At 38.4% G+C, this 18,255-nt stretch overlaps 2 protein-coding genes across 2 annotated transcripts; both read right to left on the reverse strand.

The window, feature by feature from the left end:
* Positions 1-2,731: 2,731 nt before the first annotated feature.
* LOC121383521 (translocon-associated protein subunit beta-like) lies at positions 2,732-12,992 on the reverse strand. The gene is made up of 6 exons (XM_041513594.1): positions 12,901-12,992; positions 10,324-10,495; positions 9,570-9,668; positions 7,816-7,927; positions 6,223-6,300; positions 2,732-4,361 (listed from the first exon to the last, which is right to left on the reverse strand). Exons 1-6 carry the CDS (start codon positions 12,959-12,961, stop codon positions 4,248-4,250), a joined length of 636 nt encoding a protein of 211 aa, XP_041369528.1. The 5' UTR covers positions 12,962-12,992; the 3' UTR covers positions 2,732-4,247.
* Positions 12,993-17,076: 4,084 nt separating this feature from the next.
* LOC121388082 lies at positions 17,077-17,766 on the reverse strand. The gene has a single exon (XM_041519297.1). It carries the CDS (start codon positions 17,764-17,766, stop codon positions 17,077-17,079), a length of 690 nt encoding a protein of 229 aa, XP_041375231.1.
* Between the last annotated feature and the right edge of the window lie 489 nt (positions 17,767-18,255).

Here is an 18,255-nt window from a genome sequence, read left to right on the forward strand (position 1 = left end):
AACACCACTGACGTCGTAGTTGTCATTGTCAAGTCAAAAGGACATCTCTTAGGCCTACAGGCCTTCTGGCTCGGCTACCTGCCTCGCACAGTCGGTTCCGCATCGTCTGAGACGTAAACCTGGTGGGCCTTTGCCGTAGATGAATTACCAGTGGTGAGCCTGATCTTGGTAGGTCACGTATTGTCTGATGCTGCTGGAACCATTATAACAATCACGATATGGTGCTTGGGGATACATGGAACATCAATGCTTGGGCCAACCTGGATTCGCCTGCCTGTTACGACCAATGATGCTGTTCGTTGTGCTTCACCGAGTGTTTGATGTTGTGCAGTAACCAATATAATGAAGTCAAGTAATTGAAAACCCTGCATTTTTACAGCGCACGTATCCATGTTCCACGTGCAGAACGCACAGATAACTTGGTTTGCATATGGGGGTGGGGGGTGGGGGGTGGGGGTGTTCTTTTATAATAATCGCACGATTGTGGGGTTTTTTTTTTTTTCGTGGTACCTGCGCTTTGTGGACTGTAACAAAGGCAATATGTTTGGATCACCAAATGGCATTGTATTCATGATTTGAACATCGTTATACGTAAAATTGTCATATGTTAATAAAATCAAGCATTTGTGCGTTTGTTTTCAATCTAATTAAAATTAGCTCCACTATTACATGTGGATCTAACAGCAGCCCGTTGGAGCTCATGTCCAGTTGACCTTTCATCCGACCAATCAAAATATTACTCGCAAAATCATGCCAGTGATTTGAAAAGAATTTGAAAACATTCGGGATTATGAAATTATTCGGGTGAATTACGAAGTATGCCGGAAACTAATTGCAATATAACATTTTATATAAAATTTGTTTCAAGACGAAAAAAAACAAAAAAGTTCGTCTATTGCATAAATAGTCTCGCCCGATATTTTTAGAATTTGTATGCTCCCGAATAACGCTATAAAAGGCGATGTGTAATTGGTCGATATTTAAATTGTTATTTATAGATGAAATGTCACCTGGACATGGGAGTCCACGCAATGCTGTTAGATCTACTGGTAGACCCAGTAGAGCTATTTTAATCAGATTGGTTTGTTTTGGGATAGTATACGCCTATATTTACTCACATTAAAGGGACATTCCTGAGTTTGCTGCAATTTTTAAGATGTTATCGATTAACAGATACCTTTTAACGATTGTAATTACATATCAAATATATTTTTCTGCACAAAATATTAGTGGCTGTGTATTAAACGTGTTTCTGATCGTTTCTGATAAGTATTTCCTAAAATATTGGGTTTTTTTTCGTACGTACGAAATTATTTGAAGACAAAATCCACTTTGGGCTTCTTAGAAATATTAAGACAACCAGAAACACATTGAATATACAGACACTGATATTCTAAACATGGAAATATATTTATTAAGTTTAATCGTAGAAATATTTTATTAGTCGGAAACATCTTACAATGGAGCAAACTCAGGAATGTCCCTTTAATAACAATATACGCGGCCGTATACATATAGTCTTGGCTGTTAATAATGAAGGCTGGTCCGTCTACACGGCGATCATATTATTATTATTTTATTTATTTGGTTTTTTTTTTTTTTTTGGTTTTTTTTGTTGGGGGGGGGGGGGGGGAATAACCTAGTAGACCTATAAGCCCATCGCATGCAATCTAAACGTTCCCGCATACAACCATAGACTAAACGCGGTGTGTGTATGGGGTCTTGCAAACCTAATTCCATGTACTTGTGAAACATTACTTGCTTCCACTATTCCGGGTTTTCGTTAAATCATGAGATTTATAGTTTGCAGATCTACATAGCGTTTCGCATTGTCAACGTAACTAAGGGACCAAAAATAAAGTTTGTTTTGTTTAACGACACCATTAGAGCACACTGATTAAATAATCATCGGCTATTGGATGTCAAACATTCGGTAATACTGGTTCGTAGTCATCAAAGGAAACCCGCTACATTTGTCCTAATGCAGAAACGGATCTTTTATATGCACTTTCCCACAGACAGGAAAGCACATGCCACGGCGTTTGTCCAGTTGTGGTGCACTGGTTGAAATGAGAGAAACAAACAAACAAACAAACCAGTTAAATGGCTTCACCTAAGTGGTTCGATCCTGCGCAGCAAGCACCCCAACCGACTGAGCTAAATCCCGCCCCCTTCGGGACAATATCCTGTCTTGGTGGAATAGTAGCGTTTGTTAACAATAAGATCAATTAGAGCATCATCTCAAACTTGTAGAATAGCTCGGAATATTTGAAAACTATGGCACTTCATTCACATGCCAGGCAATGTTCATGTTCTTTAACTTGTAACTTTTATGATCGCGCGGTCACACAGACACACATCTTCATGGATCACGAACATACTCGTTCAATGAGACATTTATTACTGCTCCAGCGAAATGTACGCATTCATCCACGTAGGCTACAACAGTCGATACCCACTCATTTAAGTAACAGACGAACACATTATCTTTGCCTCCACCGTTTTCTGGTTTTCTCCAACAACAATTGCATGGAAGGTACTAGCCACTAGCAGGGAATTTTCAAGGCATCTAGACTCTGGTGGGTCGAGTTCGAATTTTGAAAGCTAGACGTCATGAAATGTAATATTCCCTCATTCTACAAGTAAAATGCTTATGACAAATGCTAGTAATTGCAACACCGTTTACATACATTGTTACACTGAATATAATATATAAACGCCACACTGCCGGTCATGTACCAATTGTTTAATCAAAATGAAAACATTCTCACAAACAACAATTACAATCCAATCAACTACAATCGCAAATATCATTTATATTATTAATAATAATTTTAAAACATCAATATTTTCATCCCCTAGTTCGGCTTGAGAGAAGTCACCATGATTATACAATATACTGTAATATGAAATAACGAGTTCGTATGAACATGAACAAAAAATATCGTTCATTATTATACAAATAGACCTAACTGAAATGTTTAATAAATTTATTTCCTTCAGTCATCGCGATGTCACTACTGTACTCATATGAAGTGAATGCAACTATGCTGAAACACAGCCGGTTTATCATAGTAACACACGTAGCACGCGCTGCGGTTCCCGCGCTTCAGAAGGCCCCACGATGATGTGAAGGCACTGTTATTTGTGCTACAGGCCCCGCGAATCCTTAAACCGGCTCCGTGCTGAAGAAATCGCGATTCTGTAATATTTACACACAATTATAATGATCACTTTAATTGCACTTCAAATATATTGCTTGGAAATTGTATGAAAGTGGAAGTTAAAAAGCTCAAATTAAGTTTCATTAGCATTGACAGTGAAGTCGTGATAGAAGATGTCAATTCAGGATCGCTTAACATCGCGTGAATTTTGTGAATATACATCAAAGTATACCTGTAATCTCAATCACAATCCAAGAACGCACAGTTAGCTTTGAGTAACAGAATATCAACACAAGCAGACTTTGCAAGCAATCCTGTGGACGATGTATCCGATAGTAGCTCATGGAAGCAATCACGACTTTGCCAAAATCCCTTTTCGACTCTTTCTTGTGCAGACATATGGTTTTGATTTTGGTATAGGTATCTTGTTATTACAATTTGCAACGGAGCACGTTATGCAATATTTTTTACAACGCTAAGTTCTTTGCTGTATTTTTAACGAGGCAATTAAAATTAAATTATAAAAAAATATATGGTCCCAAATAATATAGCAGTATTGGGGTTGGGAGCCCAGAGTCCCTGCTTTACATACATATCAATGTCCTAAAAACACACGCATACACACGTTTAACACATGCATACACAGTTTAACACATGCATTCACAAACATAATCAGAACATACAATCAGGAAGTCACACAGAGTGATTTAGGTGCAACTGGCACCCATGGCTGTTCCAGCATTCGTCTTCAACCTCACATTAAAAATGAGATACCGTAATCTAGACACATTGATGGCAATTTGTCATATTTACTGGGTAAACTAAATTTGTTTTTGTTATGTTACGCGAACCGATGTTAATATGTAAAACAATAATAATATATTTTCATACACGTTTTTCATTATGCCAAATATCTATTCCTTTTTAAAGCAAACAAATGCAGAAAAGTTTTGTGAAGTTAAAATTTTTTAAAAGTCATAAATGTCTTAGTGTAGACCTATACTGACAGGTCAACAAGAAAATTAAACAAAACATGACACTTCAATTTAAAAAGATGAATGAGTTTAATGTGATAAAAAAAAATCATTGAGTCTTTTTGGGTTTTGGTGTATCATATTTTTTCTTGCTGCCGAACCAAAGAAGAAATGGAATGCCAAGGGACGGAAGAGTCATCACCGCAAACACTAGCCAATCCAGCTGTCAACAAAAGAAACGAAAAACACAATTGAAAAGAATCCATTTTTTAAAAGACACATCAGGCTAGTCAGGTGCGGATCCAGAGAGGGGTTGAGGACACACACACATCTTTTAAAAAAATTTCATTTAATTAGTTGCATATCAACACACATACCCCCTCCCTGGTAAACAATTCTGGATCCACACCTGCTAGTTGTAACAAACATACACAGGCATCGAAATAAGTCGAGAACAGTCGTTCTGGTTACCGGGAGGTTACCACATGTAAGAAAAGTCGAGAACGGTCGTTCAGGTTACCAGGAGGTTACCACATGTAAGAAAAGTCGAGAACGGTGTTTCATTCTTGACAAAAATTTCAAAAGGAAAGGTACTTTCGTTTCCGAACTTAAACCAGGCAATGCATTCCGGACTTTTGCGTTTCATTTTCTCGTAAGGATGTTTGGGTGCACTTGTCCAATTGCAAGCAATTATAGTCATTCCACGTTTAAGCAGCATCCACTAGATGAATTTACTTCCACGTTTCGTTTTCTCTTATGAAATTGCACCGATATTTGTGTGCACTTGCAAGCAATTTTGGCAATCTACATTTAAGCAGCACCCACTAGATAAATTTACTTCTGGATTTAGTTTCTCATACCAATGATAGGTTACCAGGCTATATTTTGTGGTAACCTGTAAATGGATTACCAGACACGTTTATTTCGATGCCTGCATAAACCAAAAAACAATATTAGCTTAGTCTCATGTACATGTACTTCACTGAGTTCAGTACATGATTGCAAGCATGCAGAGTTCAAAAGAAGGATATGGTAGGGGGGGGGGGGGGCAGATTCAGAAATTTTATTATTGGTAGTCGGATCCCGTGATGGTCCCTAGGGTTAGGGTTGCATAATTGTCTAAAATGGCAGTCCCTATTCAGAATGCAAAGCATCATCCAAACCCATATCGCAAGTTATGGACGGAGATTTTGAAAAATGTTCATCTCTGGCATGAGACGTAGGTGAAGGTGCCAACAGCAGTAGCCATTGAGTATCGACTGCTGCCTACTAATTAATACACTTCAACTGTTCCGATGCCACATAAAGAGGTTGTTTTGTTTAACAACACCATTTGAGCACATTGATTTGTTAATCCTAGCTTACAAGTTACATGGTAATTTGACATAGTCTTAGAGAGGAAACCTGCTACATTTTTCCATTGGTAGCAAGAGATCTTTTATATGCATCATCACACACAAAGGGTGACACACACCATGGCCTTTGATATACCAGTCGTGGTGCACTGGTTGGAACAAGAAATAGCCCAATGGGCGATGCCACAAAAAAGTACAAATACATTTACAATTAAACAATCAAAAAGCATCCTCATCTTCACCTACTTTGTAATGGCTGTGAAAGTATTTGGGTCTTGTTGGGGTTTGTTTTTGGGGTTGGGTTTTTGTTTGTGTGTTTGTGTGTGTGTGTGTGTGTGTGTGTGTGTGTTTTTGTGTGACTAGCAGCCAACATAATCAAATAATGGAACATTAAAACAGAAAACTGAAAATCTGTTCTAAATAATTATATAAACCAGGGCTAGCCATAGCACTCGCCAAATTCGCCCATTGCAAATTTTAAAAACCATTGGCAAAATAATTTCATGTAATAATTGATATTTTGTTAGTAAGTAACTGTGTTTCAGCTATGTTTTTTAAAGTTTAATAGACAATTTGGCGAAATTTTCTGGTCACCCAGAGCTAGTACTGTAAACATTAAAAATAAACTTAAATTTGTAGGTTTAATTCAGCCATCTAACTTGATCCCCAGAGAAGAAAAGAAACCAAAGTTCAAACAAATACTGTACTAAATGGAATTTAAATAATTACCACATGAGGGGAAAATCTTCTCTCAAATTCTTTTTTGTTTACAATCGCACCTTCTCCTGGAGCACTTGTGTAGCCAAGCTGGAAAAAGGTATACAAACTCATTTTTACTTTTAACATAGAAGGAATATCTGTCAGTTAAAATGGCAGCTGCCTTGCATGAAGTTGTACTGCACAATAATGAAAAGGACATTCATGAAAAAAAGCTAAGAAATGAGCTTGAAATTGAAAGTTGAATGGAAGCAAAATGAGCGAAGAGTGTAGGGCAGACGGTAAAGAGTAAGTAAATGCCTGCAAGAAAACCACATCATAGAGGAGAACTGGTGATAAGTGCAGTTAAGTAGGTACCATACTTTCGTTCAGTTTCCAAATTCTAATAAATGTATTAACTTGTGGCATGCTTATGGTCCAAGTGAAGATCCTCTGTTCTTCCTATAGCCCTTGGTCAAGTAACTGTGTTTCTAGTAAGAATCCAGGAAGTTTCGCTCCCATGTCAGTTCGCCCCACAAAAATGTGCGGGTTCACCCCACGTGCAAATACCAGTTCGCTCCCACCCCTCAATCACAAAAATACATGTTTGACCCCATGCAGCGTCATTTCACCCTCAAGAAGGTATGTGTGAACAAGACAAACAATTATTTTATAAAACCAGTGTGTGACCAGCTAAGCAAATTAGGTTATTTAATTGTACGTGGGGCAAACCCACACAATTTTGTAGGGTGAACTGGAGTGGGATATACCCCAAATTAAAACGTAAGTTATGGGACTCACATGGGTTAAAGGTCAATTTCTGGAAATGAGGAATGCCGATGGCCCAGGATTGAAATTATTACACAGATTTGATATGAGAAGGGTCACAGCAGGACTTGACCATAACTTTTTTCAGTGGTAGCCCTCAGTAAAAATTGGTAGCCCATCACTTTAATACATTTAAAAAAGATAAAAAAGTAAAATCATTTACTCTTATTTAAACATGTTGCTTTAGGTGGGGTTTTTTTAAAGGTGATAAACGTCTTGATTGTGGCCTGCAAAAAAAAATATATTAGCCCGGCGGACTACTGGGTTTAGACATCTGGTAGTCCAAGCAACAAATCAGTAGCCAAAACACGCTGGGCTACTGCTAACCTCAAGCCCTGGGTCACAGTAAAAATAAACTAGTATACATCCATAGTGGCATTCATGATCCCCGACTGATCTCAGATCATTCATGAAGCAACATTTATTTACATTTTAAATCATATAGGCTTATACATGTACAATACAGGTATAGGCAGAGTTGAGGTTCCCACCAGTGTAGCCAGGATTTTAGATTTGGGGGGGGCAACCCACTATTGGGGGGAGCAGGCCTACCCACATTACATGTATGTATGATTTATAAAATTTAATGCAGTGAAGAAAAAAAAAAGGTTCGACGAGGAGCATGGCCCGTCCCCCTCGCTATGCCACTGGATGTTCCTAGTTACAGTGTGGACTATAGTATAATTGATGCACAAATGTGGGGAAGAATCTTTCATTTCTTTTCTCTGCTGCGTCCATACAAATTTATTTCCCCAAAAATCCCCCATTTGAGGTGCTGATCACGACATATTAGCATACCTGTTTCTCCTTTGCCTCCTCTGTTGCCAGGTAAGAAACCTGGGCTGCAGTGAAGTTGAAATATCCTGATTTGGTTGGCCGTAGAATGATAGCGTGCGTGACATTTGTGTTTCTGGTGAAGGTCAAGGACACTAGGCAGACAACGTATATGTATAGCACAAACACCCACAAGCATCTAATTTTTAATTATTGTTCTGAGCACAGCGAGATCTTAAAGGAGAACATTAATCTAAATAGTTGAGGATATGAAATGGAAGTGATTGGAAGGGTAGCAGATATTCAGAAATGTGTTTTTACTTATTTCAAGCTAATTTAGGCTAGTTTAGTAGTTTCTGAGTTGAAATTGTTCAGTAGTCAACATATAATATATTATAAAGTATAATTATTTGGGGAACATTTGTTTGGCATACTTATTTTACCGTGGTTACTTTGAAGCAATCTAAACCTCTGTCTATTCTAAGAAGCTATCTTAATCATCTAATTCAGTATAAATTAATTTATCTAAAGTAGCCAACCTACAATATCAATAGGTCATTTTTTTCATATGGCTGTTCAAGAAATGGAAGAAAAAGAAAGGAAGTTTTAACACCACCTCAGAACATTTTAATAAACAATGGCTATTTGGTATCTAACCAGGGATTTACCCAGGCATTCTGTGGGTCTGAACATTGGCCCCTTATCAAAAGAAAATGGCATTGAAAATTCCTAATAATGGCAATGCAATATATATATATTTAATTACGCCGGTTTTATTAAATTAATTCAACAGCAATGTACTGCATCATACAGTGACCTGAAATAACATCCTAATGATTTACTCATGCTAATGTATCCAATCCCATCAGACATAAAAAAGAAACGCTAAACGACACACTCAACACATTTTATTTACGGTTATATGGTGTCAGACATATGGTTTAAAGACCACACAGATATTGAGAGAGGAAACCCGCTGTCGCCACTTCATGGGCTACTCTTTTCGATTAGCAGCAAGGAATCTTTTATATGCACCATCCCACAGACAGAATAGCACATACCACGGCCTTTGATATAACAAGAATTGATGGAATTAAATGTCCTGTCTCTCATAAATACAGGACAGCACATACAACAGCCTTTGATACACCAGCATTGGGTGGTCACGAACTTTAACCAAAAGTTAACTGTTACAATTTCAATAAAAGAAAATGTGAAAAATGATGTCATCTACAGATAACATGAACAAAAAAACTTAATTGAATATTTTGAACTGGGTAAGAAATTAACTTAGTAATTATATGTAAGTTTGTTTTGTAAATTACAATGTACAACTATTAACAGTTACAAACTGTGTGATTTTATACAATTTGTGTCTTTTAGTTTGAAGTTTGATACTGGTTTGAAAAAAAAAAAAGCAGTTTGTTTTGTTTAGTGACACTACTAGAGCACATAGATTTATTAATCATTGGCTACTGGACGTCAAACATTTGGTAATTTTGTCCTACAGAAAACCCACTACATTTTACCATTAGTAGCAAGGGATATTTTAGATATGTACCATCCCACAGACAGAATAGTACATAACACAGCTTTTGATACACCAGTCATGGTGCACTGGCTGAAACGAGAAAAAACCCCAATGAGTCCACCGATGGGGATCGATCTCAAGGCCAGACCAACTGTGCATCAAGCAAACACTTTACCACCGGGCTACGTCCCGTCCCTTGTTTGAAAACACCTATCACAAAACAAATAACTATGCAGACAAAGGATACGGAGCAATGCGAGTCCACGACACTTTAGGGTTGCCTCGTACAATATCAAAATCAGCCTCGGGGAAACCATCATCTGCTAGTTGAACATCAAGGGCCGCACTACAAATAGAAATTGTATCACAATTTATTAGCAAGGGAAAAATAAAATAAAAAAAAGTCCCAAAAATGATTTTGTTTTTGTAAAGTCAGGGTTATTGCGAATTTTTCAAGTATTATGGGGATTGTTTGGAAAGAAAGAAAGAAAGAAATGTTTTATTTAACGACGCACTCGACACATTTTATTTACGGTTATATGGCATCAGACAGGACCACACAGATTTTGAGAGGAAACCCGCTGTCACTACTTCATGGGCTACTCTTTGCGATTAGCAGCAAGGGATCTTTTATTTGCACGTCCCACAGGCAGGATAGCACAAACCATGGCCTTTGTTGAACCAGTTATGGATCACTGGTCGGTGCAAGTGGTTTACACCTACCCATTAAGCCTTGTGGAGCACTCACTCAGGGTTTGGAGTCGGTATCTGGATTAAAAATCCATGCGTCGACTGGGATCCGAACCCAGTACCTACCAGCCTGTAGACCGATGGCCTAACCACGACGCCGGTCAATTAAGGAGAAGAGTTCCACATAAAAAAAACCATAAGCATCATGTAAAAACCAATACAACAAAACAAAGAAATATGAAAGCAAAAACAACTTTGGATGATTACGGGCAGAATAACTGCTTGCCTGTCGTGGAGAGGCCTGTACCTACCTGCCACCAATGTTATAAATCTTGTATTCCACTGTGAGGTGTTTGCCCTCCACGAGATACTGGTTGAGGATCGACTTGGAGGCAAGAAGGCGAGCCTCGGTATCCTCATCAGCCTGGCCCACAGCCAGTAGCATGATCGTCAGCAACACACCAGTTAGCCACATCTTCATTTCTGAAACAATTAACACTCATTTTCACACTGAAACAACTAACATACCTAGTCATCCAACAGACCACTAGTCCAGGGTGTGCACTTTATGGGCGCCTGATCGCCCATGGCGAGTTAAAACCGTATCACGTGTCGCCTGCTTAGCGACCGAAAATTTCCGCACATTGTAGTATATATCAAAATGCAAATAACTAATGTTTGTAAGAGATCTGAAAGTTATTTTTTATTTATTGTTTTCTACTGGTTTCCTATTAATATCTGCGCAACTAAACCAGTATATTGAACAGTCTAAAACCATTCACAATGCCTCGGACAGTTTTGATTATGTATTCGGAAAACCTCGGCCACGTAAATGTATTCGTATGTTCAATCGGAACACGTCGGCCATGTCCGTCTTTACTTGCCATTTAGTTACAATCGGAACAACTCGTCTCATTCCGCTATGTTATGTTTACGAGCCTGAGGTTTTCCAAAGTTACACTGTGTCGGAACGTTTTCATTTCTTACGGAATATACAGTCTACTATACCACACACCTAATCATCACTGCCAACAGCTATTATTGCCTGTGCACGTGCGAGTGTTAAATAGAAATGCTGATCAACTCGCCCGAGTGTTTGGACAACTCACTCCAAAGTTTTGTAAATAATTGTGACAAAATAAAAAATTGACGTTGACAACTTTGGTGTCATTTTATTTATTAATATTACAGTGAAACTCTGCTATTACGATCATTAATTAAAGGGTTTTATATTGGGGAGATCTTAATATAGGATAAATAATAATCTATTACAATGAACTGTTAAGCCTAATTGAACGTTTGCGAGTTTGTCCCTGATTTTCTTAAAGGAATGATCAGGCAAGGCTTTTGGACTCCGACTGGTGTGCATATTCAACAATATGCACATTAGCTTAAAATGTTGGTAGATTAATTTTTAAAATGGTAAACATGTGGGGTGAGTTGATCAACCGCGTTGGGGGCAAGTTAACCTGCTCTCATTAAATAGTGATCATTATTTAACTTCATAAAAGCACCTTATTCATTCCAAGATTGTGTGGGTCCCGTGACAACATAATAATTAGAATTTAATTACAACAGATTGTAATAAAACTAAAACAAGTTCTGTTTCCTTCTTTTGTCTTGTTATTGTTGTTTATATGATATGATAACATGTTTTTAGAGTGCAATTTAACTAAGTTCTTTTTTAAAACGAAATTCAGTCACGGGCCATTCAAAAGTTTTACGGGCGAGTCAAAGTGTTGCTGTGAGTGGCCCGATTGGCCAGTCAAAACAAATCCGAAGTGCATACCCTGCTAGTCTACTAATTAATTCCAGGGATAGGTTTGACAATCACTAATTGCAAATTTTGAAAGCAGTTGCCGAATTTTATTTTAGTTTGTCGAAATAATTTTATGTAATAATTGACTTTTTTTTAAAATAACTGACAATTTTTGCAATTTTTAAAGTTTAGTAGACAATTTGGCAAACTATTTTGCTCGTGAACCTAGAGCTAGACCTGAATTTGTAGGGTAACCTACTTTTCACCAGTGAGTTGTTGTCACCAAAATCAAAAGGGGTTAGTGCTAGCATGGGTCCCTGTTGATTCGTATTACTTAATAATTTCATAGTATATTTTAAAACTGATTTGCAAATTATTATAATTATTACACACTTTTTAATTGTTACTTGGACTGACTTGATGCAAAAAAATCTACAGAATTGATGCAATCAAAAGTACATACATGTGTATGTGCTTACAAATACAATTGGCCTACCCCTGCTCACTGAACGAAGAAACATAACTCTTATTGAGTCACATTATTTAGTATTTCAAGTATACAAGTAGAAGCATAAAATGTCATATATGATTCTGAACAAAGTATCTACCTGAAATTTGCATTGTTGAATGTATCTCGTAAAGCAATCAATAAAAAAGATGTTTTTAAAATTAGTTTTTATAGATTTAGCAGTCAGCAGATTGTTCCATGGAGTTTAAAATATTGCTTCCAAGATAAGATGAAATAAACATTTTTGTTTACAAATTTTAAATAGCTTTGGTGATTTCTATTACTTTTAGGTTTCACCTAGTTAATATTAATAGTTAGGGTTAGGGTTAGTGACTGTGCCAAAGGAAAGTCCTTCCCTTATAAAATTAACATTTATTTAATTTTAAAAAAAAATTTGCCTTGCTACTTTTTATCTTTATCGACTTGTGAACTCAGAACTGCCAGTGCCACGTCGAGAATTTTTATCAGGACAAATATTTTACAAATCTAACAAAACGATTCCATCATAATTTACAATATGAACGAGGTGATGATATTACATATATGTATAGTCAATATATTTGTTCCTACTGCTCAGACTTTTATTATTTAGATTTAAATCAAGAGACCAAAAAAACATACGCCACACGTTGTCTTCCCCAAACACGAAAAAGGAAGTTACTACTGCGCAAAGCCGGAACATTAAGCTAAATGTAGCAGACAACGCTGGCAGCCAATCTCAGCAGACAAGTAGCGATTACCTAAACACCGGACTAGTGCACCGCTTGATTACTTCGTGCAACTTCAGGACGGACTCATTCTCTGATTGTTTTTCCACGTCCCAACCAGTGTATCACGATTGGTATATTAAAGACCATGGTATGCGTTGTCCTGTCTATGGGAAAGTGCATAGTAAAGATATTTTGCTGGTGATGAAAAACATTAGGAATTTGTTTTGGGCATGTTTGTCAGTTATCAAATGTTTGACATCCACTAGCCGATGGTTAATAAATCAATGTACTCTAGTGGTGTCGCTATGACTTGCTAAACAAAACAAAGTTAGGGGCGGGACGTAGCCATGTGGAAATTAAAGCGTTCGCCTGATGTGCAATTGTCTGCTATCGAATTAATACCGTCGGTGAGCCCATAGTGCTATTTCGAATTCCGATCAGAACTCCTCAACATTATTGGTGAACAAAGGCCCGGTATGTAGTATCCTATCTGTAAGAATGATGTTGCATCTAAAGATTCCTTGCTGCTAAGGAAAATGGTATAGTTCAGGACATGGTGGAAGCTGGTTTGCAGTCTAAGTATATCTGTGGCCCTTAACCATACATTGGTGGCACTAAAGTATGCGCACCAAAGCATTTACAAGTGTCATATAGTTGAAAATAGGCCATGCGGTCAGCTTTATAATCTAGGCAGCCATTTTGGTTGTGTTGTGTCACTCGAAGAAACATTCAAAGTGTGCTTGCTTGCAACACCGACGGGTATCGATCCAATACCGATCGCGCATTAAGCGAGCGCTTTACCACTGGGATACGTTTTGTCACAATGAAATGTTATTGCACAAGTTTTTATCAGGAAAATGATCCCTTTACTTACATTTTGATTGCTATAACCTTTAAGTAGAAAAACAAAACAAAACAAAATACCCCCCCCCCCCGCCCCAAACAACAAGCAGCAACAACTACCCCACACAGTGTCGGATTTATAAGGGGGCAAAGGGGGCAATTGCCCCCCACCCCCACCCCACCCCCACCCCCGCCAGAGGGGTCCCCAGACTAAAGACTTCCTTGATAAAAAATGTAATAATTATAAAATTAGTTCATTTTTTATTTGTCATGTAATTTAATTTCTATGTTGAGGGGTCCCCGAACCTGAAGTACCCCGGGCCCCCAAGGCCTAAATTCTGCCCTGACCTAACAACAACAACAACAACAAAACAAACAACAACAACCTTCCATATCACCACACATTGAATGGTACTCGGACATTTTCCGTCCAGTTACGAAAATTGCCGGAAACGTTATTAATCCTTTGACGTGACGTCAACAATGCTTTTACGTTTTTAATATGATTATTGATGTCAAAACGATACTACGTACATTCTTTTGAATTGTTTAACTTCATAAATGTGCGAACAGAATCGTTGTTTGGCATTTATAAACATATTCATTTTAAATATGAATGAATGTAAAATGTGCATGGATCTATTACTACCTAATGGCGACTGTTATATAACTTTTATGCTGTTCTGTTGCAAGGGTTTCTAGAAGTGTTGAGTGGATATTTGAATAAAGGTAAGTGTTTGATACTTTGTTTGAATGCTTCTTTATCGGGACCGGTGAAGTCGGACGTGGGGTGCGTAGGCATTGATGGAACAAGGATTTTATGGGGGTACAGACGCGGATCCGGGGGGGGGGGGGGGGGGTCGGGGGGGTCTGGACAAGATTTTTCGATTATGAGGTTTTGATGCTATCTTCAAATATGAAAATTTTCTATCGAGGGGGCCCTTCAAAGGGTCAAGACTGGACCCCCCTCCCCCCGCTAAAATTCCTGGATCCGCCCCTGGGGTAGAGGACCCAAGAAAACTTCCACACTGGTAAATCCTGTTCGGACTGTAAGATAGGCCAGTGTAGGCCTACAGTGGTGTAGCGGGGGAGGGGAAGGGTCACGGGGCAAATGTATATTAATAAGAATGTACAAAAATTGTTCGTGAGGTTAATTTAGTTCAATTCATTTACGTTTATTACATAAATTTAACCATAAGAGTTACTGCCCTCGAGGGATTGCAAGCATGCATCCAAGGGGAGGGCGTTGTGGTGCACACACCCCCTCGAAATTCGAAGTAAACCGAAAAATCCAGTGTTTATGGTTATAATGCATTTATTAAAACTTAGTGGAGAACATTCAGTTGATCAGCTTGATAATACAACAGTCTCCACCCATCCCCATTCGCCGGTTTCGCAGCCTCTTTAATTATGGCCCCTACTCAGTTTCCGTAGTCCCCGTCGGTGGGCCCATTGGGTTATTTCTCGCTCTAGCCAGTGCACCACCACTGGTATATCAAAGGCCGTGGTATGTGTTATCCTGTCTGTGGGATGGTACATATAAAAAATCCCTTGCTGCAAATCGAAAAGAATAGCCCATGAAGTGGCGACAGTGGGCTTCCTTTCTCAATATCTGTGTGGTCCTTAACCATATGTCTGACGCCATATAACCGTGAATAAAACATTTCCTTTCCTTCCTACTCAATTTCACGCTGGATCCGCCACTGGCACTTTTGTGTGTGTTTTTTTTGCAGTGATTTTACAGAACAAATATTCATTTTTAAAATTATAAAAAAGCTCGTGAAAACACGTCAGTATATTATGTTGCAATAAATTATTGTCATAAATAAATGTATCAATCAAACAGAATGTTTTATGTAGATATAATGTTTGTTTTTCTGGGTTGAATGTTTGACATCCAAAAAAAAGATGATTAATAAATCAATGTGCTCAAGTGGTGTAGTTAAACAAAACAAACAAACAATCCACAAATGGTGTAACAAATGCCGTGGTATATATTATCCTGTCCGTGGGATGGTGCATATAAAAGATCCAGTGTTGCCAATCGAAGAGTAGCCCATAACATAGCGACATCGAGTTTCCTCAGTAATTATATGTGTGGTCCTTATTCATTTGTCCGATGCCGTATACTCGTAAGTAAAGTCTTTTTCGTTGACAATCCCATTGTAAATTTTCTGACCATGAATAACATCTTTGGAATATATAATGATATGGGACGGTGTAACTATAGCTTCCATTGTACTAATCAAAAGGTTCCGTGTCAAAGTTCATAGCCGTGAAGGAGATGGCCCAAAAGTCTTCTAAAAGTGACCGAACTGGCAACTATCGTACTACCAGCTAATTTTGGGTTTTTATAAAGTATGAATCCCGACTAGCTCCTGGGTAAAAATTACCCAAAATACCTATGGAGGGAACATGGTCAAATGACGTCATCAATATGGCCGCCTTGATTTTTATATTTTTGTATCTAGTTCCAATAGAGTCTTTATTCTCTTTAGTTGTTTGATATTTTAAGCCTTTACTAAGGTTGGACATGTTATAATACAGTTTAAAAGCAACATTTATTAATTTTGGGGTCTTAATAAATGTTTAAACAGTAGAAAGCGCTTCCAATACGTATTGCTGTTTCCGGGTCCGTAGGCCTGATGATGTTTTTAGCGACGATGGAATGCAATTTATTAAATTTAAGCCGTAGCAGCTTGTCTGACTGTACCTACTACAATCAGACTAATACTAATTTACTAATACTAATACAAATTAATTTAAAAAGCATTGCTTTATATTTTGGATCCTGATATTTAGTGTCTGATTGTATCCTCAAGAAATATGCTAGTGTTAATTTCGTCAAAAATGTATTTTTGAAGTTTACTAACTATGTACAATGTATGTAAACACATTTCTTTCAAACACTCCCACACATGCAAGCCTACCACACACACACACACACACACACACACACACACACACACACACACACACACACACACATTCGCATGCACGCACACCCGCTAGCGCATGCACACAAACAAACAATATGCCCCTGTCACCAGTTCTAGGATCGTTTTGCCAGTTGTTTTTGATTTGGTATCATTCTGTTCTTTAAGCACAGAGTACAAGGTAATCAATTTATTCAAGAGAATTTTCTTTGGAAATAAAGAATAAAATATAGTCACGGCACAGATCTACCCTATTAAGAATTGCAATATGTAGGTGCCTCTTCTTCTTCTGTTCGTTCGCTTGGTGACTACACGTCGAGGCCAGCAGTGACTATGAACGATACTGTTTTCTGTAGATCACTGCTTGTGCCATACAGCTTCTTCTGGAGAGTTGTTGTAGTTGTCCAGGTAGTCTCCCACAGCTGCTGTAGGTATATGCAGTTTTGAATGATATGTTCGCTCGTCTGTTCTTCTCCACAGGTGCACATGGAAGAAGGTAACAGCCAGAACCTCTTATGCATATGCTGGTTCAGCCTGTTGTGTTCAGTCCTTAGTCGGAAAATGGTGACCTGTTCCTGACGGGACAGCAGGTAATAATCATTGGTTTGTTTAGGAGGTCTATAGAGATATTTAATATGGGATTTCAACTCTTCATATGTCACCCATTTATCCTCCTGTTCTTTGGTTGCACACAGTTTTGCTAGTCTTTCTGCATTTTCATTTCCTGGTATGCCACATTGAGCAGGGATCCATTGTAACACGACTTGGTTGTCACTGCTGATAGGATGTAAGGCTTCTGAAAGTCTGTCAACCTTGTTGTTTTCAAGAGCCTGGAGGGCTGAGAGAGTATCAGCCAGGAAGACAACATGTGAGCAGTTTTCCTGTCTGGTGCTGATGATGTGGGCAGCATGAATGAGAGCCTCAACCTCTGCAGCATAGTTTGTACAGTGTTTCCCTGTAGACAAATGTGCCTCCTCTCGGTAGCCATTAGGGTCCATGATGTATATCCACTGTATTTGTTGCAGATCCATCAGTATATACCTGTGTCCATGATGTCTCCGGGTACTGTTCATCAATCATGGCCAGTGTTAGGGCTCGTTTATATGCTTCACTGTGTTCCTCTCCAGGGGTGAGGTGTTGGACCACTGTGCAGATCTTTACATTGTCCAGTTGTGGTTCCCATGGTGGGTACAACTGACAGTACTAACTTGATGGATTTTATCTGGGAGTTGTCCCTTATGTTGCCTCAGGAGTGATTTTCTCTGTTTATAAAAGCTAGTTATTTTGAGTCTGCTGCAAGGATAGTCATTCATTCTCTTGTTCATTGGGTGTTGTGGCAAAGACTTCACCTTAGTGGCTTGTATCATGGGTTTGGAGTCCCGGCGTTTGCTGAGGGGTACGATGACAGACAGTTGTTCCATTTTCTCAATGGGGGTTGACCTCATTACTCCAGTTATTATCCTGAGTGCATGGGTTTGAACCCTGTC

This window comes from Gigantopelta aegis, chromosome 2, assembly GCF_016097555.1.
Source record: "Gigantopelta aegis isolate Gae_Host chromosome 2, Gae_host_genome, whole genome shotgun sequence".
Classification (NCBI taxonomy): Eukaryota; Metazoa; Mollusca; class Gastropoda; order Neomphalida; family Peltospiridae; genus Gigantopelta; species Gigantopelta aegis.

Coding starts and splice junctions, on each gene's coding strand:
- LOC121383521 (XM_041513594.1), bottom strand. CDS start 12,961: ATGTTCCGGCTTTGCGCAGTAGTAACTTCCTTTTTCGTGTTTGGGGAA. Junction 10,496..12,900: donor TGGGGAAGACAACGTGTGGC/GTATGTTTTTTT, acceptor TAATTGTTTCAG/AAATGAAGATGTGGCTAACT. Junction 7,928..9,569: donor TCGTGGACTCGCATTGCTCC/GTATCCTTTGTC, acceptor GACCTTCACCAG/AAACACAAATGTCACGCACG.
- LOC121388082 (XM_041519297.1), bottom strand. CDS start 17,766: ATGGACCCTAATGGCTACCGAGAGGAGGCACATTTGTCTACAGGGAAA.